The sequence below is a fragment of the Electrona antarctica genome, assembly GCF_951216825.1.
Source record: "Electrona antarctica genome assembly, chromosome: 3".
Taxonomy (NCBI): Eukaryota; Metazoa; Chordata; class Actinopteri; order Myctophiformes; family Myctophidae; genus Electrona; species Electrona antarctica.
In genome coordinates, this window is record NC_136808.1 from 33,394,096 (window position 1) to 33,421,398 (window position 27,303).

At 43.7% G+C, this 27,303-nt stretch overlaps 1 protein-coding gene across 1 annotated transcript; it reads left to right on the plus strand.

Annotated features, from left to right (window-relative positions):
- Positions 1 to 27,303, plus strand: LOC306920325 (paired amphipathic helix protein Sin3a-like). Its single transcript, XM_079497038.1, has 23 exons — positions 1 to 197; positions 5,800 to 6,030; positions 7,684 to 7,869; positions 8,872 to 8,978; positions 9,801 to 10,122; positions 10,448 to 10,708; positions 10,918 to 11,070; positions 11,929 to 12,087; positions 12,482 to 12,568; positions 13,049 to 13,167; positions 13,739 to 13,949; positions 14,584 to 14,700; positions 16,907 to 17,145; positions 18,403 to 18,586; positions 18,918 to 19,189; positions 19,586 to 19,705; positions 20,023 to 20,309; positions 20,534 to 20,703; positions 21,417 to 21,590; positions 21,913 to 22,005; positions 22,551 to 22,645; positions 25,531 to 25,747; positions 26,896 to 27,303. The coding sequence occupies exons 2-23, from the start codon at positions 5,824 to 5,826 to the stop codon at positions 27,112 to 27,114; spliced, it is 3,999 nt and encodes a 1,332-aa protein (XP_079353164.1). The 5' UTR covers positions 1 to 197; positions 5,800 to 5,823; the 3' UTR covers positions 27,115 to 27,303.

Below are 27,303 nucleotides of genomic sequence, written 5' to 3' on the forward strand. Positions count from 1 at the left end.
TTTGTTCCAGCAGCAGATTGTTGTTAGCGGTGCGGCTAGCTGCTGTTAGCGCGCTCACCTTCATTTTACCAGCATTTACCCCTCTACCGAACCCACACACATGCTCTGATTTTGTCAACAAGTGACCGATAAGAAAATATAAAAGAAGTGTTCCGCGCGGACGCATTGTTGCTGCTGGTCGCAAGGCTCGCGTTAAGGTAAGTTAGCATGTTGTGCTAGCATCGGTAGTACCTGCCAGTGGGTATATGTAATGACTGCAGCTAGCCACGGTTAGCACGATTTGCTAATTCACATAAACGTCGTCGGCGCTTGCTTGGCCCAATTCAAGATAAATGTCGTGTTTTCGTGTTGAAGAGAACAGGACGTGTTGGTTCTGCGGGGAATGTGTCTTCTTTTATTAACCGAGCCGGAGATGCTAAATGCTAACAAACCTCCCAGCTAGCTAACCCATAACCATCCATGTAGCTGGAGCGGTGCTAGCTAACCTTGTAAGTGAAGTAACGAGAGAGAGAGAGTTGTTCACCACCACGTTTCTATCAGCGCTCTGCTTGGTGTTTGTTGTTTCATTCTCCTGCTGCCCTCCCTGCAGTCACAGCCCTGCCCCGTTAAAACATGAATGTTTCATATTAACTGGTCTGTGTGTCCTCCCTCCCGGTCAGCCCGACTGCTATTTTACCTTCAAAAATGTCAAGCTAACATTAGCATTGAGAAGGCTACCGCTAACCGGGGGGGAGGAGGGGTGGTTTGTGTACTGACTGACATTATATACAATTTGTTTTAACTCTTGTACCACCACCCCTCCCTGGTGTCGCGGTGCTGATGCCCTGTAGATCGGTACTTTTTTTGTCGGGGCGATCGACGTCGTCCTTAACGATGGACTTATAATTTAAGCTTAACGTAAACAAGTGTAGCTCCCTCCCTCCTCCCGCTGTGATCCAGGGGTCCGTCCAGACAGTCCGGACTCCGCTCTTGAATGTGTGTTGTTATTATCAGGAGAGAGAGACAGACAGTGTTTGATTGGTGGTGTTTATTTTGGGGGTCGTAAGTAACTCTGGTGGTATTCTTCTTAAAAAAAATCTTCAGCACTGATGGTCGCTTGTGTGGGCAAAAGAAAGCTCCTCAAAGTTCTGCTTGGCGAATGGCGATGATGATGAGACTCACTATAATACACACACTCGTGGCTTTTATGGGAGATCGTAGCCTTCAACACACAAGCACTCAAGCGTTGAGGCAGACATAAGCGGGAGGGAACGAGACGACTCGAGAGGCCGGGCGACGTCAGCTATGATCGGACAGCTGAGTGCGGTTTAGCTCCAAGCAAGCATTCAAGCACAGGCAGAGACAGAGTCGCGTAGACATACACCACAGAGAGAGGGGGGAGGGGACGAGAGAGCCTCAGTCTGGCTGGGTGTTCTGCTGCTGTTTAGCGCAGCAGTCCGTCTTGTTTATTTCGTGGTAGATTGAAGCCCGGGTTCGGATTTTTCCGATCGGACAGCGGTTCATTGAGGCCCGGGGGTTCGGATGGATGTTATCCGAACACGGAGAGCGGTTCGTTGAGGCCGGGGATCGGATGTTCCTCCGACTCGACAGCCGCGGCTCTCTCTCTCACACACTCACTCGACCTACCGCTTCTCTTTCTGGCACAGCACAGTGAGCAGTGCACACTCGCAGTCAGTCACAGCAGAGCTGAATGCCTCCGCTGGCCGCCGGATCCTATGACGGATTGTTAGGGAGCGTCTGTAAAGTTGTGTATTGGATGTTACGGAGAGTACCCGTGTCAGGGACCATCTGTAAAGTAGTAAAGTATTGATACACTACTACTACACTAATGGCAGATCTACAAGTTCAAAGGCTATTTGCACTATTCAAAGTTGAATAGTCCAACAGTAAACAAACCACCACAGTACAAGTGGATGCAGGGTTTATAAAGTTACAATTTAAGGACTTTTTAATACCAAATTGTCAAATATTACATAAGAAATAGCAAGCATTGTGAAAATAGATATACAAGCCCCCAACAGCATTGTAACTTCTACAATTGTATTTCGGGTATTTCCCACAATATTTATCTGTGGAGCCCTACAATAGCTGTGGAATGCCTACAATTCAATGCTTGTCAGGGTGTGGAGTCCCCACTAAGCACAATTCATCGAAAAAAGATGCGATCTCATTTCTAAATTTGAGCAAGAATCATGTAGCACCCATGGCTGTCCAATTCATTTTAGTTACTCTTATGATTTTGCTACAAGAGAGAGACTTTAAGAGAGGTTCAAGTCAGTTGTAAATGTAGCGTACATAATGCGAGGGCAAGGCTCCATCTGTAAAGTAGTATTCCAAATGATTAGCGACCATTCCGACCAATCTGAAGCAGTCGGGTTAAAACACATCAGCTCGGGAATGCTATTCTGAACAGATGGGTTTTCAGTGCGGTTTTGAAGGTGGAGAGTGAGGGGGCATCCCGGATGTGTTTGGGGAGGGCATTCCAGAGGGTAGGGGCGGCCACTGTTGTGGGAAATATGAAGACTATCTATATAGTATATTGTTCCATGCTAGTCTGTCTGGTCGTGTCTGTGAGCAACAACACCTTGGCCTGAAAGCCTGTCTTAATCCAATCAACCCTTTGATCAAGCTATATGTAAAAGACCATGTCACACCTATTGTTTGTTATGAGACCCTGCTGGGCCTGAATAGGCCAAGACAGTCAGGGCGTCTGTATTGTATTGTACCTTTTGTGACGGTCATGTTTATCTGTGGACCTGCTTCTGGGGTATAAGAGAGGACCTACGGAGAAGCGGAGGGGGACTAGTGGGATGGAGACGACGAGAGAGAGATGTACTGAGAGAGAAAGTTTGAGTGATACAGGCTAAGCCTGCTAGACTGATAGATGTTGTTTGCTTGTTGCTGTTCTTCTGAATAAACTTCTAGGATATACATTCACCTGGATGGACATATATTATTTCCATAACACCACAGAGAAGGCCCTGTCACCCCAGGTTTTGAGCCTGATCTTCTTGGGGATCACAAGGAGGCCGGTGTCACTGGACCTGAGGGAGCGGGATGGTGCGTGTGGCTCGAGGAGGGCGGAGAGGTAGGGTGGAGCCAGGTTGTGCAGTGACTTGTAGGTGGTGAGGAGTAGTTCTATCAGTGCACATCAGGGGGTGGGTGGGCAACCTTTTCGGGCATGAGATCTGGGTCGGTGCCATTATTCCGACAGCGTGTTGGTCCCTAACCGCATGCAAAGCTGCGTTGTTGGATCCCGACCCACCCTGCTTTGCCATTCACCAAGGCCGCCGAAAATCATTATTTCCTAAAAGTGTAAACCATTATTGCTTTTCCTATTTTATGCTGTTGATTGGAATAGTACAAGCATAGAATATTTTGATAATGGAAATACCTACTATCAATAGTTTTTTTTTCTTACTGTCTGGGCAGTGTCCATAACGGCATTGCACATGACATGATCAAACGATAATAATGAATATATCTATACAAAAAAAGATAGCAGAAATATCGCTTGAATTCCAATTTCACATCTATCGCAGCAACTCTCTTCTGTGTCTCACCCAAGTGTGACAGTTGGCACCAAGAACTAGCCCAGTCAGTCAGTCCATTACATTCAGGTTAGGAGCTGCTGCTTGCAAATGTCAGAGAGACAACAGTGGTCATCTGTCAATGTTGATCAGTACTCTTGACTTGAAAGCCTTCATGTGAGAAAACAAACACACACAGACATACGTAGTGCTGCTCAAATGAACAGAGTTCATCATGACATCGATCACATCTTTGTGGATTAAAGTTCTCAGTCACGGTCACCATGACTGATTTCAGTCATTTGAATTCCATAGTCGGCATGTCTATGGTAGCCTGGCTAATAAGCCGGACCGAATCAGCCGTTGGCAAAAAAACAATTGCCTGCCGGCGGATTACGGTCTGGAGAGGCTCAATTGTACGCCCATTTCCTACACCAGAAAACTGGTGTGGCCAATCGGGACACGGTATGCAATATGGGCGGGCTTTGGTACAGTGACGTTCAATGCTTGAGACCTTTGACTGACAGTAGCTCTGACCAATTGCGTCAAAGAGAAAATGTTTGAACCCGTCCCCCAGGAAACAAGATCCATACACAGCATCTCCAGACTCAAATACCACACGACAGTGTGATTTGAGTCTGGCTTATTAGCCAGGCTATGTCTATGGCAGCATGTCATGCAACGAAAATAGGCTATCTACAAGCTAACATGTTACGCATGTCATGACGTGTCGTAATGATGTGTCCACTTTGTGCTAAAATAAATAGACAAATAGATATATAAAGGGAACCTTGACATATTTATTTTTAAATTGTATAAATAGGGGTAGGATCAGATGAGCTTAGGCTTCATTCCTTGTACTATATTTTGTTTTGCCTTTGTTTTAACATTTTTTCTTTTAATATATTATTGTATATTTTGTATTTTTATTGTCTTTATTTAAAAGAGTTCGAAATAAACATTCATTTATTCATTCATAAGCTTGTATCAGAGCTAATCAGAGCTTTGTGCATGCACCCATCAATAACGACAGTGGCCGCCCGCCATCGTTATGGAAACGCAACTTTCAGTGGGAAAAAACGTCTGTCTTACAATTACCAACCGGCGTTTTCTAACCGACACCAATCGGTGTCGGTTAGAAAAGTCTTTTGAAATGATTTTGCGGTTTGTCACAATTGTCAGTTACTTTTCCAAGTTGTTAATTCTAGGGATGTATATGCATAGGCCATAGGGAGTCCATTTTGACATTTTACTTCACGTTAATTGTCATACAAATAATTGCGATTAACGATTTTCAATGTGTGGCTCACATCTTGCATTGTGAGCTTGTTGATGTGCTATTTCCACAATTTCTGAAAATGTTCCAAAATGTATGAACCTTTCTCAACATGGGAACGATTATGAAAAATTACCAAAAATCTCAAATAATAGATAAATTATGTAATAGTTGGACAGGCCTAAGCATGCAGCAAACGCGTTCAAGCCTTAGTCAGCTCTGCGGCATACCGTGTCAACTGATTACAAGAATAATTAAAAGTGCCTTAAAACGAGAGTTCTGTGAGTGCTGGTTTTCTCTTTGAGAAATGTTCCTGTAAAGTTACTTACCCGACCGTGCACCCGGTAAAGATCAGAGTGTTTAAAAGCAACTGGAGTCGTGCAAGCTATTACCCTGATATGAATGGTGAATTTTGTAACCATGTGTTATGTGGAAAGGAATCTGATAGGATGTTAATTGCTTAACTGTATCATGCAGTCCAACAGTATGGAACATGGTTTCAACTGTGTATCATCATGTGATACACATATATTGGGATTTGCATGCTCATGTGTTTTAATCTTCCCCCTAAGGTTGTGTTTTCTGTGCCATGGTTTTTATTTATTCTTTAATGGTCTTTATGATCACATTTACATGAACTTAGCCCCGGTTCCTTTTTAAAATGAAACAAAAATAGATGCATGTCTCTCTCTTACATAGAACGGTAGAAATGGTACAAATGTAATGTTACTTTGGACATAGAAACTTGTTTTTGTAATGATTTCCTACCTACCTTTCCTGTGAATGTTTATTCTTTTATTTGTATCTTATTTTCCACCACGCTTGCCTACTCATCTTAAACTTCTTCACCTGTCATGTCTCAACCCATTCAAAATTATGTTTTGATGTGTGAAGACTCCATCCATTTATGAATTCAGAGAACACCCACCACGTCTTCCTTTGTACTCGGGGATGTAAAAGTAAAATCCTCCCATTCTTTGTGTCAATCCTTAGCGCCTTTTTGAGCATGAGTATACAATGAAGAGACGTGCGGAGGACCAGGAACCCATATTTCCAGCTCAGCAGCAGCAGGCCCGGCGTCTTCCAGGAGTCCCAGGAGCAGCAGAGAGCTTCCAGCCCCGCGTCTTAGCTCCAGCCCCGACCCCTGTGTTGGAGGCGGTCTCTGTCTCTGACACCATGCAGCCCTCCTCCGGGATCCAGTACTCCATCCCACAGGGCTACCAGGTACACTCACCTTTTGTGTTCCTTTCTTACTAGGGCTGACCTTTGATCGTTTTTTTTAAGACGGAGCTTATAGCCCTAAATTCAAAGCATCGACAACGGTGGGCCGGGTGAATAATAAGTTGGTGATTAATTAATTATAGAGCTCAAGCACATAGAGACACACAGGGACTACAAATTTGACGCCCCAAAATGAGACAGCGGCCCCACTTCTGGTCCGTTAGAATGGTGTACTGCAGGCCAGCCCATATAGTCCGGCAGCCGAGGTAGACGGGTGGGAAATTTGGTACGGTATATAGTCTTTTTTTTATTGTCTATGTACATACATTCATGAATCGACTTGCTGACCGGTTTCTTGTGACCTTACCATTAACATCCTATGGCAGGCAAAAATGTCAAACTTTCCTTTCGAAGCATTAGTTTTGCACAAAATACACTCACATTTGTCATGATGTCTATGGCTGTTTTTATCCCAAGGAGTGTATTTTGTGCAAAACTAATGCTTGGAATGGATTCAGAATCATGAAAACCCCCTGGTTTGACACATCACATGCTACCTAAAGCAAAAGGAAAGTTTGACATTTTTGCCTGCCATAGGATGTTAATGGTAGGGTCACAAGAAACCCCTATAAAATAATTGCCCAATAGTGACAGCCGGTCAGCAAGTGGATTCATGAATGTATATATATATAGACAATATTTTAGGCCAATAAAAAAGACTATATACCAAATTTCCCACTTTCACACAATCAGCACCGGGATTCCTTCAAAATAGAAGATATGGAAGATATGGCCGCTTTTACTCTGTAAAGCCCCCCCAACCCCCCCTTCCGTTCCCGAAAAAAACTGAGACATATTTTTGCTTGCTTACCTTTCTCTCGTTTCAATATTATCACTCCATGATCACTCAACGAGAGGCGGGTGAGAAGTCAGAAATGAAGAGCTTAGTATATTCTTAGTATATCTGATCAAAACCACAGAGAGCGCCCTAGATTAGGGCGTGAGGGAGTTCTTGAGGGAGTTCCAGACCCACAGGACACCCAGGGTGCCGCGTCCGAAACGGTTGAGAGAGCTCTGGCTCATGGACTAAGAATTGGTTCTGAACTGAACTGGTGGAAAAGGGGTCTCGGTGAACAGTCTATAGCAATGGTTCCCAAACATTTTTGCTAGTTTTTCAGAACCTTTTGGAAGATGTTTTTAGTATTGGCCTCGGGTCTAAATGAGTTAAGTAAGATGGCGTCTTATGGACTTCCCCCCCCCCAACCCCAGTGAAGGCAGCTTGTTCTGGTTATTTTAGTTTCGGTTAACTATAACTAGTCCTTACCCGTTGTGAATATATGAACAGCAAATTAAGTTCAGTGTGGTGTCAAAACAGCGCGTGTGTTCACATTAACATGCCCCGTCCGAGTTGTTTTCCCTGTGTGGGTCTGTTACGCGGAAAAGTCTGTCCCAGTATTAATCTGTGTCCTTTCCCAACATGCATTTCACTGGTGACCCGGAAGCCGTCCCAACATGCATTTCACTGGTGACCCGGAATAGGACAGACAGCTTTCGCTGGTGACCCGGAATAGGACAGACAGCGATCGGTGAATTTAGTAATGATAGCGTTCATTTTCAACTTGACGTTAAAGCGATGGTCCTCACCATTCTGTCCAGGTTCCCACGATGCCTCAGAGCTCAGGGGGGCATGGACACGGACACGGTAGTCCAGCGGCCCACGTGGCACCCCACTCCCACACCCCGGCAGTCCAGTCCCAACCGGGGCCCGCGGTGGTTCAGAGTCACCCCCATCCTCCCAACCCCATGACCTCCACCCAAGGACAGCAGTTTCAACGATTGAAGGTATTTTTACTTGCACATTTTTGCTTTTCAAGTACAACATTGTTCTGATGTAAATGTGTTAATAAAATGTACATGCTTTGTGATATATTTTTGTTCTTCAAAGGTTAAAGCTCTACATATCGTTGTCTCCATACCTTAGTTTTTTCGTAAATGAATGCCCTACTTAATCATACTACAGCATCACACAAAAGCATCAAAAGTTGCAGATCCACAAGCTTGAAGCACGACGTGATGCGTTTTGAGCTTGTAGATCTGCTACCTTTGCTATTTTTTAATTTGAATCCTGAAAAGTAACAGTTTTGGACAGATTCTGTAATCATTTCTACAGTGTTTGTTCTGTAGGGGTCTCCTCGTCTCTCCAGCTCTTTCGTAAACATGTTTTATTTTTCGAGGTCAGGAAAACAATTTCATCAAATCAGGAGAACCTCACAAAGATCATTTATCAACATCCAATTTTATCATGTTTCAATTCGACTTTTGGCTGCATTTTCTTCTTCCTTATCCTGTATATTGTTCTCCTGATATAATTGGTATCACAAAACTGAAAATGTTTCATTGGTTTGGATAACCAGAAAACAATTTAACACTTATTTTAACAAAAACATGTTACTTGCACCACACAACCTTTACATTTAGAACTTCAAACCGTGAGGTCAGATAATGTTTCCTCCTTTGTAGTTGGGAGTCACATGAAACCTTTATCAACATTCTGCCAGCACTTTACGCCAAACACAACTTAGTTATAATTTAATAAAAACATATTCGTGGACATTTGTTTGTAGGATGTGTATTTGGCTAATCAAAAGCTTTTTCTCTGATCGTTTGCTGTCTCACAAGGTAACGGTTACACAAACGGAAAGGAAGCTGGAAAAATGTTGGAACCTCGGGACAGCTGTGTTATTGTTCACATAATGACATAATGACAAAAAAATAATAATAATACACACACAAACACACACACACACACAAAATAAATCTAACTGAGCTCACTTTATTTTGTAGGTTGAAGATGCCTTGTCCTATCTGGACCAAGTGAAGCTACAGTTTGGGAACCAGCCTCAAGTTTATAATGACTTCCTTGACATCATGAAAGAGTTCAAATCCCAGAGGTCAGTTTTGTGTTTTAGTAGTGAACTTGTCTTCGTTAATTAAAGTTTAATGCACTGAAGGCTTTAAGTATTACTTGTTGAGAGTTCAGGCATTCATTCTTCTGGTGTACTCACTGAACCCACACATCAGTGTGGTCTATAGTTCAGTTCTTCTCAAAGTGAGGCCCAGGGACTCTCAGGGTTCCTTGATCGGGTTCCAAATGGACCCATCCCTTACAGGTCTGAAATGTATAAATGGAACCAAATTATTAGGTTCCATTTATACACACTCGGAGTCTATACATCTTTTGTGTGACAATGTTTGTTTAGTTTTGTTGCTTTATTTAGATATGAGAATGTAGAGAGACGGGAAGCTGAGTTTAAATGCTAGTGGAGACATTCCTGCCAGTGTCTTTGCAACGTAGTAAGTCACTGTGTCTGTCCTGTGAGACAGGTGTTGGGGACACCATGGTGGCTCACCCAGTTAAGGCCCTTGCACATGATTTGTCTTTTAAACAAAAAAAATCACTGGAGGTGAACTGGATTGGGGGGGAAATGACACGCCGTCAGAGGTGTGTAAGAGGTCATGTTCGTTTTCATTTGTTTAAATGTTTTGTTTTTCTGTGCAATAGAAATGCGCAAGGACCCTAAGAGCACATGGCACATAATTAAGGCTATATGGTCTTGGGTCAGATTTGAACCGAGGTCAACTGCAGAGCTGACCCCGGTTCAGTTTACGGCATGTCTTCCCCTCTCTCACCTTTCCTGTCTCTGTTTTGTGGCGTTTCGGTGTACAAAGCATGGTGTTGCTGACATGAGACTGCCTTAACTCTCTCACTACAGCATAGACACCCCGGGGGTGATCAGTCGAGTGTCTCAGCTCTTCAAGGGCCACCCAGACCTCATCATGGGCTTCAACACTTTCCTGCCACCGGGCTACAAGATCGAGGTGCAGACCAACGATCTGGTCAATGTGACCACGCCAGGTCAGATCCACTACATCACTCCCCACGGCATCTCGGTGCAGAATCTCCCGATCACCGGGCCGCCCGTTCCAGTCATCAGCCACCACCAGCACCAGAGTCTGCAGCAGGCCAGCCCGCATGGACCCACCACCACCGCCCCGGCCATGCCCTCTCAACCCACTGCAGCCAAGACTAGCAAGGTACGTACGTACCTGATGGGTGGAAACAGCGCTAAGATCCTTTGGGGATTTAACGATAACATAACGGCCCATTTAGTTCCATTTGTACACTCTCAGAGTTATGGTGGTTTTTGACATTAACTCATAGTCGTATCAGTTTGTTTTTGGAGGTACTCTGAAGCTTAGTTTTAAGTGACATTGCGATGTTGGAGCATAACAAAAATGGCATTGAATGAGGGCTCCGGCTAGAGTCTGCAGAGCACACTTTTTTTGACACTTTTGTTGTCCTGCCCAAAACCCTGTTTTTTTATCACTTTTGATTCCATCTTCTCTCTGTTTCCTACAGCCGATGCAGTCTCCAGCCCTGACCCCCACCAGCCAGCCCAACAACCCTTCCATTCCCACCTATGCCTCTCCTCGCTCCCCGTCGGTCCAGTCCCACACCCCGGTGAGCAGCACGCCCTCCGGTGCTGGTGGGCCGCCGCTGCAGAACAACCAGCCAGTGGAGTTCAACCACGCCATTAACTATGTCAACAAGATCAAGAACCGCTTCCAAGGCCAGCCGGACATCTACAAAGCCTTCTTGGAGATCCTCCACACCTATCAGGTCACAATTCACTCACTCATTTTTCTGAAATTTTGTGAAGTGCTGAAACTTTTTGGCAATAGTAAACAAAATCAATATTTTATAATTTACAGAATGATAAGAGTTATAATAGCACACTGTTATAGAGGCTTTTTGATGTATGATACTGTACAAAGCCAGATTTACTGCAGAGTCCGTTTGACCTCTTTGTCTCCATGTGGCCTTTCTAGAAGGAGCAGCGGAACGCTAAGGAAGCAGGGGGCAACTACACTCCAGCACTGACGGAACAAGAGGTCTATGCACAGGTGGCCAGGCTCTTCAAGAACCAGGAGGACCTGCTGTCAGAGTTTGGACAGTTCCTGCCAGACGCCAACAGCTCAGCGGTGAGTGTTCAACAAGTGTGACCAGGGGCCCGTTTCACGAAATTTGGATTAGAGATTAAACCGGGATTTAATAGATATCCTGGTTTAATATATCCTGGATCAGCGATGAACCGGTTTCATGAAAGCTGGTTAATCTTGCCAGATTAAGTTTGCCAGTTAACCTGGATATGTTGAGGCTTGATTCAGTTTCATGAAAGCAATGCCACACTAGTTATCATGGAAACTAATGCTGTGGATTTAGCCTGCTCCGGACCAGGCTAACAGCCAGGTTTAACCTTATCCTGATGTCTTTACTGTTCATTAAGCAGTCAATCTGATCACAAACCAAACGTTTTCCACACTTATGCAATTATTATGGGTTTATGTTGCCTTGTTTTAATCTGTCTGCATTAATGGACTAATTTAAGCACTATATACAAAATAAAAGAACCAAAATATATAGGCTGCACAACCTCATCATTGTAGATCAGCTACTTTTGGTGAATGTTCCCCCAGAATAGGTTTGCTGTGGTGCAAGTGGTAAAGATGTGAGATATACAGAAGGGGGCAGTAATGCAACTATTAAGGATGCCAACTGCCATAATACCCCACGAAGAAGAAGGATCTGTAAATCTGTGTTCCACCGAATGGGTCTAGAGAGGAAAGGCCAGGCTCTGCATTCAGCCAGGCTTTATGATCCTGGCTCGATCAATCCACCCATTCTAAGCCTCGCTTGGCTTTAGTGGAATGGAATAAACCAGGCTGTACAGACCAGGATTTAACAAGCCTGGTTTTGGCTTAAATCCTGGATTAGTTAATGTTGAGAACCCCTGCACTACAGTACAGTAGATTTGACGTGAGGCGTGTCCCTCTCCACAGCTGCTCAGCAAGACGACGGCGGACAGGGCGGAGTCTGTGCGTAACGACCACGGGGGCACCGTGAAGAGACCCCTGCTGGCCACCAAGCAGAGGCTCAACCAGAACGGTCTGCCAATGAGGAGACCCCCTGGAGTGGGAGGAGCCACGCCCCCTATCAAGGTACACGCGCATTTTATTGTGTTTTTGGCATTGGAAATGGGAACATTATGAATAGAAATTACATTTCTGTTTGCCATTTGGGCTTCATAATGAAAAAGTGCACAGGGCAGATATGATGAATAACATTTTTTTAAATGTTATATTTCAAAAATGGAACAAATAGTGGAAATAGCTGATCTACAAGCTTACAACGTGTCACAAAGTGACTCGTAAGCTTGTAGATCTGCTATTTCTGCTTTTTTATGTATCTAGTCTAGTAGTGTGTATCACTATGAACATGTCATTATCTCATTCTCTCCATGATATGACATTTATAACTTGTCTTTGTCATTTATAATAACAAATAAAACAGACATAGACATTTGTTTGTAAATATCATCGTTGTCCCTTACAGAAGAAACCTAAACTGATGGGGAAGGACCATGCGATGGCTGAAGCCAGCAAACACAGCACTGGAACAGAATCTCTGTTCTTTGAAAAGGTCAGTGACATTGTTATTCGCTCGTAGGTTGCCATTCCACCCAGGACCTGAATTCTCAATTTTTTTTTAAGATTGAGCATCTCAAGTTTCAAAGTATGATTCAGGGCCTATCAGGGTTCCTTGAGAGACTAACAAATATTCAATTCATTTTATCCATTGACCTGAGATCCAACCTGGATGAGTAGACATTGCACCTTTTGAACACAGGAGGGCGATGTTTGATAAATATTATGTAATGATACTCAACCAGGAGACTAGACCAGATTTTTGCCATTAATGAAGCCTCATGCATATTAATTAATATTTGTAGTATCAGTTAATATTTGTAGTACGACGGTGTCACTCACTAACATCACAGATCTACAAGCTCACAGTGCGTTGCACATGTGATGCCTTGTGATCTAGCAGATCTTCTATTGTTGTACGTGCAAGATGTTTTAATTAATCTTCCCCCGCAACTCCCTCTCTTTGTGTGAACAGGTAAGGAAAGCGCTCCGGAGCTCTGAGGCGTACGACAACTTCCTGCGCTGTCTTCTCATCTTCAACCAGGAGGTCATCTCCCGTGCTGAGCTGGTGCAGCTGGTCATTCCATTCCTGGGGTATGTATTGTTCACATACACACTACTACAGCACTGCTTCCCAATCTTTTTAGCTCCAGACACAAGAGTGAAATTGGATGTCTTCTCGGGACCCGTACTAGTGAGTATTAGTACAACGTACATCGCTTGTCGATACTTAAAAAATGTAAAATATGCAATTTCAGTGATTTAATAATAATACATTTTATTTGTAATACACTTTACATTTGAAACAAGTTTCCTGATTTGAAACCTTTTTTTTTCTCCTGAAATTCGTTGGCAGTTTTAGTTGAAATACTTGTAGGAAACGGAAAAAAGGGATACTTACTCGTGCTTCTGCATTCATTTCAACCTCAGTGCTCTTCCTTCATCCGAATAGAGGAAATAGATTTGTAGTCAACATTCAATGTATGCATAATGAGCTAATGCTATTATTTAATCAGACATAAAGTAGTCAAGTGTGAAATCGCTTATATAAGCCCCTCCCACTAATTTTGCTAGCCAATTACAATGTCACGTCACCCACCCCTGTGATCATTGTGTACGTAATTTGGAGGAAAAAGTAATTGATCCAAAGTCTTTGATTGGACAGGAAATTCCCGGAGTTGTTTACCTGGTTCAAGAACTTCCTGGGCTACAGAGAGTCTTCCCACGTGGAGAGCTTCCCCAAGGAGCGCGCCACCGAGGGCATCGCCATGGAGATCGACTACGCCTCCTGCAAGAGGCTGGGCTCCAGCTATAGAGCTCTGCCCAAAAGCTACCAGCAGCCCAAGTGCACGGGACGGACTCCGCTGTGCAAGGAGGTCAGAGTCCTGGTCCCCCCATGTCACATGGTCTATTGAATAAAATGTCATTTAGTTTTAGTCATATTTTAGTCATCTGAAATGTTTTTGTTGATTAAAAATGTATTTTGGTGGGGCTTGATGGCGTCGCAATGCCTGATTTTACACTTGGTTGCATGCTGAAAATAGTCACAGCACGCCGTGTTGTGAGCTTGTAGATCTGCTATTTTCAGGTCGCAACACCTGAGTGCAACCAAACACTCTTCTCCACTAGTCCCACCCTAACATTTTGGTCTAGCTTTTATTTGTTGACGAAATTGTCAGTATATTTAGTCTGTTTTAGTTGGCTTAGTTTTTATTTAGTTTTCGTTTTCGAACACTGAATGGAACACGTGCTATATACTGTAGATGGACACGTAGATACCGTATTGGCCACAGTTCATTGTAGCAATGTGTAAACGCAGCCTCCATATTGGTCCGGGCAAGCCTTGCCTCCTAATCATCATAACTCGCTGAATTGAACAGATTTTCGATTGCCACCTGTGAGCTACTCAGTTGCTGCTTTTCAATGCACACTGCGTGTTTACACACTTGTTTTTCTACCAGTTCATCAGCTGAGCAACAGCAGTCTCCTAACACAATGGCACGTTTTCAGGTTCTGAACGACACCTGGGTGTCCTTTCCATCGTGGTCAGAGGATTCAACGTTTGTCAGCTCAAAGAAGACGCAGTATGAGGAGCACATTTACAGATGCGAGGATGAGCGCTTTGAGGTGCGTATGGCTGAAGTTAGACACTAAACTGTCTGATATGTGTATTTTATAGTCGCATTAGTCACAGATCACAGAATCCCCCCCACCCCCAAATAAATGGTAAATAATAGCACTTTTATCCAAAGCGCTTACATAGATTGCGCATTACATTCACCCATTCACACACACATTCATACACTGACGGCGGAGGAAACCATCAAGGTATCAACCTGCACATCGGGAGCAATTAGGGCTTCAGAGTCTTGCTCAAGGACACTTTGGTTGAATTTTATTTGATTGATGGTAATTTTATGAAAGTGATTGAGTGAGTCAGTTGCAACCCAAGAACAATTATAGTGAGAACAGAAGGGATTTGAGTTGAATGAGAATCACGTTCTTCTTCACAGCAGCCATGTTGACATAAATAGTAGTGTGATACATCCTTCACAGGTGTTACCAATGATACTAATGGTTCTGTTCCGTGGGAGAGTGTTTCCAGTGAGCCAACATGCACAATAACAGCACCCTGATTCTGTTAGGCTTGAATGGAAGGGACCTGTGATTAGCAGCATTGATAACACACAATGACTGTCACTGGGACTACAGGATGTAAAATTACACAGCTATTTATTTCAGTATGCCAGCCGTGAAAAGGACCCATACAATAAAACAAAGGGTGTCATGTATAACTGATTTCAGTAATGTAGCAGTCCAAATGCATCCCGTTTCCGATTGTGAGGGGGGCGACTAACATTGTGGACTCAAGCAAATATGTTTCTGATCATGTCCAGGGGGTTTACTTCAAGCTGCCTCACATCAAGCCACCTCACGCTACAGAAACAGGAGATGAGCTCCTAGGCCCATGGGACATCTGGGCCTCATGGCTCGACAAGGCGTACTTACTTAATTATCACTATACATTCAGACATGGTGTGTAGCGCATGATTTTGGACACAGGCTAGCAGGAGTAAATGGCTGAGGATCATTGGGTTAAACTGTGAGTTAATTCACATAAAATACAATGACAGCCTACATAACTTTTGAATAAGGGCTTGGTTTAGAAAAGCCTATATTTTGTGCTAAACTAATATATTGAATAACATGGCATTGTAGAGAGGTTAGTGACAGATAAGATAATTTCTTCATTGTGGGGCTGCACCGCTGCAGGACTGAGGACTCTGCAGTAAGTCAACACAAAGTGAAAGTGCAGCTTCAAATCAGTTTTTTGTTCTTACCTGGAGACAGTGTGTGCAATTGTTTAATTATATCCATGGTGTCTTTCTGTCGCTATCCATAATGCGACGCAAAAGTACATTTATGTTTGTTTTGGTGGGCTAGATAGATTCGGTAGATCATCTCTCCTCCTCCTTGTATGGACAGCCACGCTGTTTTGCATTAGACAAAAATAAATCAGCTGGACCATGTCCGACCAGCGACCAACGTTAATGCATGTGACGTGGGACCGCCACACTGTCGCAACTGTAGAAAACATTTTGTTTTGAGTGATAGTTGCAGTTTGACCGGATAGCTAGATTAGCTACACTAGTAGGCAGCGTGTGGGCTAAATGCCCTCTGTTGTGTGTGTGTGTGTGTGTGTGTGTGTGTGTGTGTGTGTGTGTGTGTGTGTGTGTGTGTGTGTGTGTGTGTGTGTGTGTGTGTGTGTGTGTGTGTGTGTGTGTGTGTGTGTGTGTGTGTGTGTGTGTGTGTGTGTGTGTGTGTGTGTGTGTGTGTGTGTGTGTGTGTGTGTGTGTGTGTTGCGCGGGACGTGAGGGGAACATTGGTTACCGTAATGACTGGAAAATTGTGCAGAGGAAAAACGGAAAAATTTCTGTGGGCGCCGGTCGGGGCACTGTGGCCGTATGGGCATATACTTTTTCGAGGGGCACACGGCCAAAGAGAGGGGCAACGTGAAATTCCTGCCCTGATTGGGTCCCTGCGACGTACTAGCGTCATGTCCAGGGGGTGTACTTGTACATCATGTCCAGGGGGTTTACTTCAAGCTGCCTCACATCAAGCTGCCTCACGCTACAGAAACAGGAGATGAGCTCCTAGGCCCATGGGACATCTGGGCCTCATGGCTCGACAAGGCTTACTTACTTAATTATCACTATACATTCAGACATGGTGTGTAGCGCATGATTTTGGACACAGGCTGGCAGGAGTACAGTATTGGATGCAACAGATGTTCCCAGCAACTAAGTGCCTATAATTCACCTCACCCCTTTAGCTGGATGTGGTCTTGGAAACGAACCTGGCCACGATACGAGCCCTGGAGACCGTGCAGCGGAGGCTGTCGCGCATGTCTGCGGAGGAGCAGCTGCGGTTCAAGCTGGACAACACATTGGGCGGCTGCTCGGAGGTCATCCACCGCAAGGCCATCCAGAGGATATACGGTGACAAGGCCCAGGACATCATCGACGGCCTCAAGAAGAACCCAGCTGCATCTGTCCCCATAGTGCTCAAGAGGTCAGAAAGCTTAACCCATTAAGACCTGAGGCTGATTCTAAAACCAATATCTTCTATCTCGTTTGTTGAAAAATGTATGTCTCTATATCAGTGGTCCTCAAACTTTTTCATGTCAAAGACACCCAAAATGATATGCATTTAGTGGAATTTTCGTTACTCGTAAGCTTGTAGTTCAGCTTCCGCTAAAACGTTTTAAAGTATGGTATATTTCAGTTATTTGTCATATTTGCACCTTTTTCATTACGAAGCCTAAAAGGCAACAGAAATGTAATTTATATTCATATTATTAACCGTCTGCCTGCCGCCATTAATTAATCCCTCGATTGCGTATTGCCAAGGTTTTATCGCGCGTAACACTTACTTTGAAGATCCAAATATCCGTAATCGCATTGTTCCTGTGAAAAGCTGCTGTGTGTGGTATCATGACCGGTTGTTGTTGTCTCGCTCGGCGGTGGAAAAAGCTGACCGCGAGTATCACAGCGCCTGCTACAGGCCGTTGAAAACGCTTGTCTGGGACAAAGCGTCCTCTGCAATGTCGCTTCTGTGAGATAAAGCCGTCTGAAACCAGAGCCGGCAATGTAAGTGGATGCGCGCGCATTTTCAAAATGGCCGCGCCCATTGTGTCAGAAGCATAACAAAGCTAACTGACGGTAGATTTCGATACGATCGTATTAAAACATGCATTAATTAATACATCGCTGTTAAAACGGCTTTTCCGTTTGTGGCAGGCCACAAGATTCTACGTTTTAAAATTCCTATGTTCCCGGCAGGCCTCGTGTTAAATGTTCCAATTTCCAATGCCAATATCACGATTAAATCGTTAATCGCAATTATTTGTGTGACATTACAAATTGTATTAAACCATTTATACCTGAGAACTGATTCTACAAATGTCTTCTAAATCCTGACAGTTTTCTGAAAAACCTATATTTCTATGTCGGTGGTTCTCAAAATATTTCATGTCGAGGACCCCCAGAATTATCTGTATTTTGCCGCCAACCCCCATCTCAAAATATGTAGTTCCAGGCACCCCCCAGAAGCAAAGATTGGAGTTAAAAACGTTTGCTCTGAAAGAATATATTCAAAGATTTGCGCCACATTTTCACGATTTAAAAAAATAGCAGACCTACAAGCTCGTAGTGCGGCACTCGGTGCTATGAGCTTGTAGATCTGCTATTTTTCAATAGCTAAAGTATAACAATGCTTAAAACGCCAAAAGGTTTGGTGACATGTTGGTTTTCTGGTGGCCGTCTTCAGGTTAAAGGTGAAGGAGGAGGAGTGGAGAGAAGCCCAGCGAGGCTTCAACAAAATCTGGAGGGAGCAGAATGAGAAGTATTACCTGAAGTCCCTGGACCACCAGGGCATCAACTTCAAACAGAACGACACCAAAGTGTTTCGCTCTAAGACGTTGCTCAATGAAATTGAGACGATATACGACGAGGTAAGGAACACACTGTTCTAAAGACCGTTTTTTTTGTACCTGGCTAAACCTTTGTGTCGATATTTGCCACTGAACCTAGGCCTGTCGCAATTATTTGAGATAATTGCATTATTTTGCATAATCGTCTCCAAAAAAATGTCTGTATGACCCATGCAATTGTTTTTACGAAGCCTGAAAGGCAAATGGAAATGTATTTGTTTTTTATTCATATGTCAAAACAAATGCCAAAACAAAATTCACCATTGTTTATGTGACAATTAATCAAAATAACTAACTAAAAATCTAATAAGCGATTAAACGATTATGTATTAACTGTGACAACCCCACCCAGCGCCAGGAGCGTGCGTCGGAGGAGGCGCCGTCCTCTCTGCCGCCCAGCGGGCCTCACATGACGCTGACGTACGAGGACAGCCAGATCCTCGAGGATGCCGCCTCGCTCATCATCCACCACGTCAAGCGGCAGGTGGGCATCCAGAAGGATGACAAGTACAAGATCAAGCAGATCATCCACCACTTCGTTCCCGACATGCTGTTCGCACGGCGCGGTGAGCTCTCAGACGCCGAGGACGAGGACGATGACGAGGACGAGGAAGCGGCAGACGGGTATGTGATGTGGCTGTGTTGGTTTTAGCGTCGACTGAAAACGGACGAAAAATGTTCGACTACCTTTTTTCAAATGCTTCTAGTGTGCCACCACATTTAATATACTGACAATTTCGTCAACAAATCAAAACTAGACTAAAATGTGATGGGGAGGAACTAGTGGAGAAGAGATCCAGTAGAATTAATTACGAGTCTTTTTATGATTGGTTGTGCTCTGAAAATAGCCAATCTACAAGTGTTGTTTACTTGTAGATCTGCTATTTTTAGTGTAAAATCAGGAACTCTTTTACTTGTAAAAGAGTATTTCCACATTGCAGTATTTATACTTTCACTTAAGTAAAGAATTTGAGTACTTTCCCCACCATGGGCTAAATTGACGACGGCCCAAACCAACAGGGAGACGGACCAAGACGGCACCACCGCCACCAAGAAGCACAATGGCCTGCCGGGCGGCAGCAGCATGGGGAGCAGCTCAGCGCCTTCTTCGTCCTCCACCACGACCACCACGACCACGGGGTAGGCCTGTCACAATTATTACATAATCAAATTCCATGTTGAAAGAATTTTCGGACATTAAAAATAGCTGAAATAGCAGATCTACAAGCTTACAACGTGTCAGCTATTTTCACTATTTTTTATGGTATACATTTAATGAATATGTCAGTTATTTCTTTGTATTTTTCAGTTATTTGTCATATCTGCCCTGTGCATTTTTAATTACGAGGCAAACAGACGTCTTTATTTTCATATATTCCAACGTTCACTGCCAAAAACACAATTCAATCGTTAATCGCCATTATAAGTGTGTTAACTTAAATGTGTAATGGTGACAGCCCTACGACGGGGACCAGCAAGCAGTCCAAGCTGCTCTTCTCCAACACGGGTGCCCAGAAGCTGCGTGCCCTGGAGGACCCCTACAACCTGTTCTACGTCAACAACAACTGGTACATCCTGGTGCGCCTGCACCAGATGCTGTGCGCGCGGCTGCTGAAGATCTATGGGCAGGCCGAGCGGCAGATCGAGGAGGACGCTCGCGAGCGCGAGTGGGAGCGCGAGGTCCTCGGCCTCAAGCGGGAGAAGAGTGACAACCCGGCCATCCAGCTGAGGATGAAAGAGCCCAGTAAGATGCAGTGTTTTTTATTTTTTATATATTTTACATATCTTTTCATTTCTCAGGTATGGTCGGATCAAGTGGTCATAGTACATAAACAAACGTTTAAAGCAGTGGTTTTCAACCCTTTTCATATCAAGGGCCATTATTTATTCGAACCACCATTTGATGAGATGTAGCCTCTCAGACCCAAAACTAAAGAATGTTTTTGTAATTACCATGTCTCCTCACAGTGGACGTGGAGGTGGAGGACTACTACTCGGCCTTCCTGGAGATGGTGCGGAACCTCCTGGACGGGAACATGGAGCCGACCCAGTACGAGGACTCCCTGAGGGAGATGTTCACCATCCACGCCTACATGGCCTTCACCATGGACAAGCTCATCCAGAGCATCGTCAGGCAGGTCTGTACCACTCCATGGATGTGCTAGATCAGGGGTGTGCAACTTGGATGATAGAGAGGGCCACTGTATTTCAACACTCACTGCATTGTAGGGCAGAAACTCTTATCCCCATATTATGAGGGATTCCTTTTTGGCGACCCCATCCATCATGCCTGCGGTTTTCTCTATGATCTCCCTATGCCGCTCGTGCTCTGTAATGTTACATTGCAATCTAAATTGAACTCTGCCGCTGCAAGTGTACAGGTGGAACCAAATGGACCTGTCGTCCGTTTGTATCTCATATTTAACTAGGTTAGAGGTGGAGCTGTGTGTGAGAGAGAGAGAGGAGTGTAGTGGCCGTCCTCATCACGTTGGTCACAATGACCTAATTTTCTTTTTTTACAAAAAAATACACATGGTCCAACTGTTTATTTTTGGAACACAATTCTTATTTGTCGCGATATTAAACGTCTATGGTGTCCCACGTAGGTTTCATAAATTACATCAGACTTCAGTGCTCTATATCGTTGCTGTTTGGCAGAAACCTCTTTTCTCCATGTTTTGACTTTTTGTCTTGTTTCGTAATCGTACATTTAACTCTATCCGATCATACTACAGCGTCAAATCCATTCATTCAACAGTTTTAGACATGAGGGTTTCCACCCTACAGAGACGACATTACAATTCAGTAAATACAGTTAACGGCATCTAGAATCCTTTTCATGTTTTCTCAGCTCCAACACATAGTCAGTGATGACATCTGCATGCGTGTGACGGACCTCTACCTGACCGAGAACACCAACAAGGCCACCGGGGGCGCCCTGTCCACCCAGGCATCCAGGTCCACCGCAGAGTCGGCTTACCAGCGCAAAGCAGAGCAGCTTATGTCTGACGAGAACTGCTTCAAGGTACCATTAACACCTTCTGCCTTTGTGTGTATGTAATGTCCCCCTGCTGGAAGGTTTGGGTGTTACCTTTGTATGATCCGTTTCTACCGGCTAATAATCTGAACCCCTACCTTTCTCTTAAACCGGATTTATACTTGGAATCATACTTTATACTTGGATTTATGTGTGCTTGTAGATCGGCTATTTCCGGGTGCCGACACAGCGTGCAACCCCTTTATATATCAGTCATTATGCTTCAGACGTCAATGGCGACGATACAATTCCCTCTTTAGATGTTGCATAGTGGTCTTATTTGATTTTTTTTGTTTTGTTTTGTTCACAGTTGATGTTTCTGAAGAGCCGAGGGAGCGTCACTCTGGCTATGGAGCTGCTTGACACAGAAGAGGACAACTCTGATGAGCCAGCAGACACAGAGGTTAGAACCAGTGCCGGCCCATCGTATATGCAAACTATGCAGCCACATAGGGCCCCCAGGAGTTGCCAGAGGCCCCCTGAAAATGCCCACAAAGTCCAACAAACTTTGAACCAGAGAAAATGGCCAAAGCATCTTAAAAAACGTCCACTTTCGACGATTTTTGATCGCCGATTTTGGCCACTGTTGCACGCTTTTCTTTAATAACAGGCTAGGAAGGTCGGACGTTAGAGTAGAGTTAATTTTGAGCTGAATCCAACACACCCACTTCTATTTCCGTAGGCCTTACTGTTATGGGGGCTTGTAGATCGGCTATTTTCACTAGTTTTAATTATTTTTTTAATTCATGGAATTGCTTGGATTTGTTTTAAAATGTATTAAAAAAAATCATTTTAAAATATATATTTTTTAAATATTTTGAAATATATATTTTTCTAAATGTAGGGGGAAATTTTTGATTTTTACTTGGATTTGTAAAAATGTGTGTGGTCTGGATGACCTGTAGTCAACACTAACTCATGTCCTCCATTGTTGTTCCTCCCAAACAGAGGTGGTCTGACTATGTGAACAGATACCTGAACTCAGACTCTGCGTCACCCGAGCTGCGTGAACACCTGGCCCAGAAGCCTGTGTTCCTCCCCAGGTGAGGCCCCAGCTGTGTGTCCCTCTTGTGTGAAACAACCTTAAGCATCTTCCCTAAAGGCTCTCAGTCAACTGGCCAGCCCCATGTGTGTGTGGCAAAAACGTTGACGTGAGCGCCCAAACCAGCTGCCAAATATCGGCTCATTTCTCAGAGCTCTAGAACCAGTGACACATTTTTCCCCCTCCTTTTTTTCTTTTTGCACAAGCTCCAACGTTAGAATCCTCTCAGTTTAATCACGAATCTTTTTGTCTGAGCGTCCTGCCCTCTTTAACGGACAGATACCACCATCGGATGGTTTGGAAAGGCCTTTAATGATCACAGCTCCACAGATTTTAGGTGAAACGCTTGTTGGGTGTGTGGGTGGGGGAGGGAGGGGGGTTCTCATAGGCTGTGAACTTGAGGAGTTTTCTTTTGTCCGTCTTTTTCAGTTGAACTCCTCGTCCTTCATGTTTGAGGATTGCACTTAAAACGGTCATCTTTTAAAAAATAGGGAATTTATTTATGCTTAGATTTAGTTCCTTTTTAACGGGACTCTTTATTTATGATCGTGACTGAGTTTTTATTGGTATTTGGCTCACAAGTTGTGTTTTTGGGGGGAGTTTTGAGCTTAGCTGGACACAATTATTGCAATTGAGTCAGTGAGATATATTTAAAAAAAAGAAAGAAATGTGTTGCTTTCAAATATGTTTTTATGGTGTAGCTGGAGACCAAGATGCTTAAGTCAAGCAAAAACAAATGGGTTCCACTTCTGTCTTTTATTGTTTTGTTTTATGTTTTGTTTTTTGTTCTTTTTGTCACAACAGTAATCTTTCTACTTTTGACATTGGTCTGAGACTGAATGGCGATGGCCCTTTTTCTAATTCATTTTTCTATAGTGAATTTGTCCATAATTATGAGTAAAAGAATACAAAGTGAAGTCCTGGTTTTCTTAGCTACCGTAAATCATGCCCTATGTTTGTGATTGTATTCATATGAAAAAAAAAAAACATCTTGTATTGTGACTATTTAATCACTGTTTAAGACAAATATAAATGTTTCAAATGTTCCATTTTGTTTGAGTGCTCTATTTGATGTGTGTAATAATAATTTGCAGTGGAATACAGTGCACTCCCGTTGCAACTATTCTCTTTGTGGTGGGGTGACGTTTTTTCTTTTCCTTATTTTTTCTACAAGTTCACGACAATGACGAGTATTATGAAAAAATAATAAGTCTTAACGAGGAAAGCCAAGCACACGAACGAACAGCAACACTTGTACAGAGAGAAAGGAAGTAGGGCTTGTAAATAAAATGATGGTCTGAATTGTATTGTTGAAATGTTTTCGGTGTATTTCTTTCTCCTCGACAACGTTGCATGGAGGTTGTGTGACGATGATGACTGTCTTGTTAACATCAAAGCCTCGTTTGTCTTTGGTCGTCGATGCTTGTTGACATGTTTTGTTTTTTTGTTTTAGTTTTTTGAGATGGCTGTCCATTATCATAAACATTTCAGTAGACGTTTGATTTGTGTTAATTCTTATAACCACTTAAACCCTATATACTTTAGTTGAACAGGGGGGTCCCCCAAGGCTGTATACTAGGTCCTCTAGTATTCTCTACCACCAAATCTCTACGGCGAAAATAAGGTGATCTACAAGCTTACACACCAGCTTGTAGATTGGCTATTTCCGCCGGATGTTCACCGCCTCCAGAATAGGGATGCAAAAAGGGTTCAAGTGGTTAAAAAGACACAGGGGGAAGAAAAAAAACAATTTTTTTACACCGTTGCATAAATCTGGTACATGACTGACTATGATTTATCAGTGGTTTCACCTGCATTTTGCTTTATGTTTTGTTTCCCCTCATATATCAAATCTATGAGAGGTAAGCAGCACAAGACTAGACGTACCCCTTCTCTGCAAAAAACAAAACAACGGCCCCTTTCAGCAGCACTGCAGCAGTGTAAAAAAAAACCCAGCTGTTTGTTTTTTACACTTCAGTTTGGTCTTCATTGCATGGCTCCATAACACTCTGTACATTGTCAGTGACGGTATGTCCAGCATCAAAGTTATCCTTTTCTCAACTCATAACCTTCTCTTTTGGATTGATTGGTTATTCCATTTGGCAGCAAATATAAAAATGTTGTTTCTCCCATTTTTATTTGAAATTGGCCTCACTGTTATGTCTTTTAAAGTGGAGCCCTGAATGCAAAAACAAAACAAAAAATGCTTCACGGTCTCACAGTCCTCGCTCACACCTGTACTGTCTGCGGTAAGTACACATTTAAACCTTTCATTCAAAAAGCGGGGTGAATTAATTCCACTTTTTTTTATAATGCTTGCACACAAATTGGATCTCAAAAATCCGACAAAAAAGAGAATCTGTTTTTTTTTTGTTTTTTTGGCCAAAGCAATATTTTTTTAAAGAGTTTGAACCAGAACGGAAGTGCACTGTACAGAAATATTATTACTACTGCTGCCTCTGCTGCTCCTTATAGATCAACATTTTCCACGAATGATTTGACTCCCTATCTCTAATTCTGTTTCTCGGTGAGTTGCTATGCATGATGGGTATCCCCCCAAAAAAGAACAAAAACTTGTTTAAAGGGACAGTCCTCTCAAATCCTTTTTCCATTATTATTACTGTCAAATCAATGTATTACTTATTTGTGTTGCCCAAATTTTGAATCGTACATAATGTCAAGCACAGAATACAGTAGCATTGTGTAGTATGCTGAAGAGAGGGGGGCATTTAGACATTTGTGCAAACTTTCCCTGTAAACGTGGCGTTTTATTATTTGATGTTTGGGGTTTTAAAATTGCACAAGTGGATTTAAGTTATTTTTTTCTCCTCCCGGTGTCGGATTGGCATACTTATGGCGGTCTATCTTGCTTCCTTGGTCACGTAGGAACTTACGGAGGATAAGGAAGTGCCAGCGAGGGTGGGAACAGATGCAGCAGGAGAAGATGTTGACCAAGGGTTCTTCTTCGTCAGATAAGTCTCAGGAAGGTGGCGGCGAGCTCAAGATGGAGTGCATGTTCAAGCTCAACTCGTACAAGATGGTGTATGTCTGCAAGTCAGAGGACTACATGTACAGACACACGGCACTGACGCGGGCTCATCAGGTAGGCGTGATTTGTTGTTGACACATTAAAACCGGGAAAGTATTTAGTTATATTGTCTCATGACTTACTTGACTTAAACCCTGTTGCTCTTTGGGGAGCGTAGGTCATTCATGAATTTCTTCCAGCTGGTTTGGTGTTGGGGCGATCTTCTCTGCTTCCTTCCAAGATGTTCTTTTTTCAGACCTTTTCAGGGGCTTCCTGGTTTTCTTTTCCCCTGAGGGTTCCAGGTTAAGGCCTGCATGGTTATGTTGGAGGGTGGTTTCCTCAAGGTGTGCCCCATCCAGCACCCATTTCCTGCGTTTAATTTGGGTTTCAATTGGTTCTTGTTGTGTGGTTTGCCATAGCTCTTCCAAGACTGTAGGGAGAATCCACTTTGTTCCTGAAATCTGACCTTTAGGACTGTGTTGTTTAGTCCAGCGGGTTTGGCCCAATCAACTCACCACAACTTGGATTAAAGCCAGCTGCATAATCAAAAAGGGGACATCATCCGCACTCAAGAAACATGTTTCACTTTTTATGGAGCAACATTTGCGAACACATTAACTGTTGAGAGGCCGTGTTCCGTGGTAGTTATCCATGTGTTCTTCATCCACCACGTCAATTAGCCAATGTTGTATTTATTATATATTTTGATACAAATCAAATAACACTGTCATCATTTATTTTCTATGCAGAGTTGAGGCCAGTCAGTGTTGAGTCACCAGCCACCATGCTTTCGTCAAACTTTGGTCAACTTAACTGTCATTGCATATTTCTATGTATTTATCATTTTATTTTACCGACGGCATGGGATGGGGGCCATTGCACTGTCTGCGTCACAGTATTTACGCACATGAACTAGCTACTGGAGTTTACGCATGTGGCTTGACTGTTGGACTCACCACAGAGTTATTTGACAATTTTGTGTATTGGCGAGGAGTGGAACGTTAATTCAACCGTCTTATTGACACAGAGAATGCACAGACACACATGGCTTCACTCACGCCTCCTCCCGCTATGATAGGCACGTAACGTTGTGGCTGCTAATTCCCCCGTCCGGGCGGACTGGGACTTGAAAAACCCTGGTTACCTAACGGTAACCGGTTAATAAAATGTCTCTATTTGGCCACCCCTAATCAGTGATCCTCACTGTTCTTTGTCTATTCCAGTCCCAGCAGCGGGTCAACACTCGCTACCACCGACGCTTCCAACGCTTCCTCGACCGGTGGGCGGACGAGCATGTGACCAGCGACATGGCGGCGGTCAACCGCAAGTGGCTGATGGGAGAGGGCCGTGAGGGCCTGGTGAACTGCACCACCACCTCCACGCCCGAGGTCCTGCATTACCACAACATTAACAAGTACCGCGTCAAGTATGGAGCACTATAATTGCTGATCGCCACCGACCACCGTGACTTTTCTTTTTTTACTTCCATCGCCCGGAATCACACACCAAACTACAACCACAGGGTGGCAGCAAAGAGACTGCCGAAGCATTTTTATCCTTATGTATTCGTGCGCCCGAGGGGTGGGGTTCCTTTTTGACTGATATGCTGTTGTCGTTGACTGGACTCCGTT

Coding starts and splice junctions, on each gene's coding strand:
- LOC306920325 (XM_079497038.1), top strand. CDS start 5,824: ATGAAGAGACGTGCGGAGGACCAGGAACCCATATTTCCAGCTCAGCAG. Junction 11,071..11,928: donor CAGACGCCAACAGCTCAGCG/GTGAGTGTTCAA, acceptor CCCTCTCCACAG/CTGCTCAGCAAGACGACGGC. Junction 17,146..18,402: donor GTCCCCATAGTGCTCAAGAG/GTCAGAAAGCTT, acceptor GGCCGTCTTCAG/GTTAAAGGTGAAGGAGGAGG.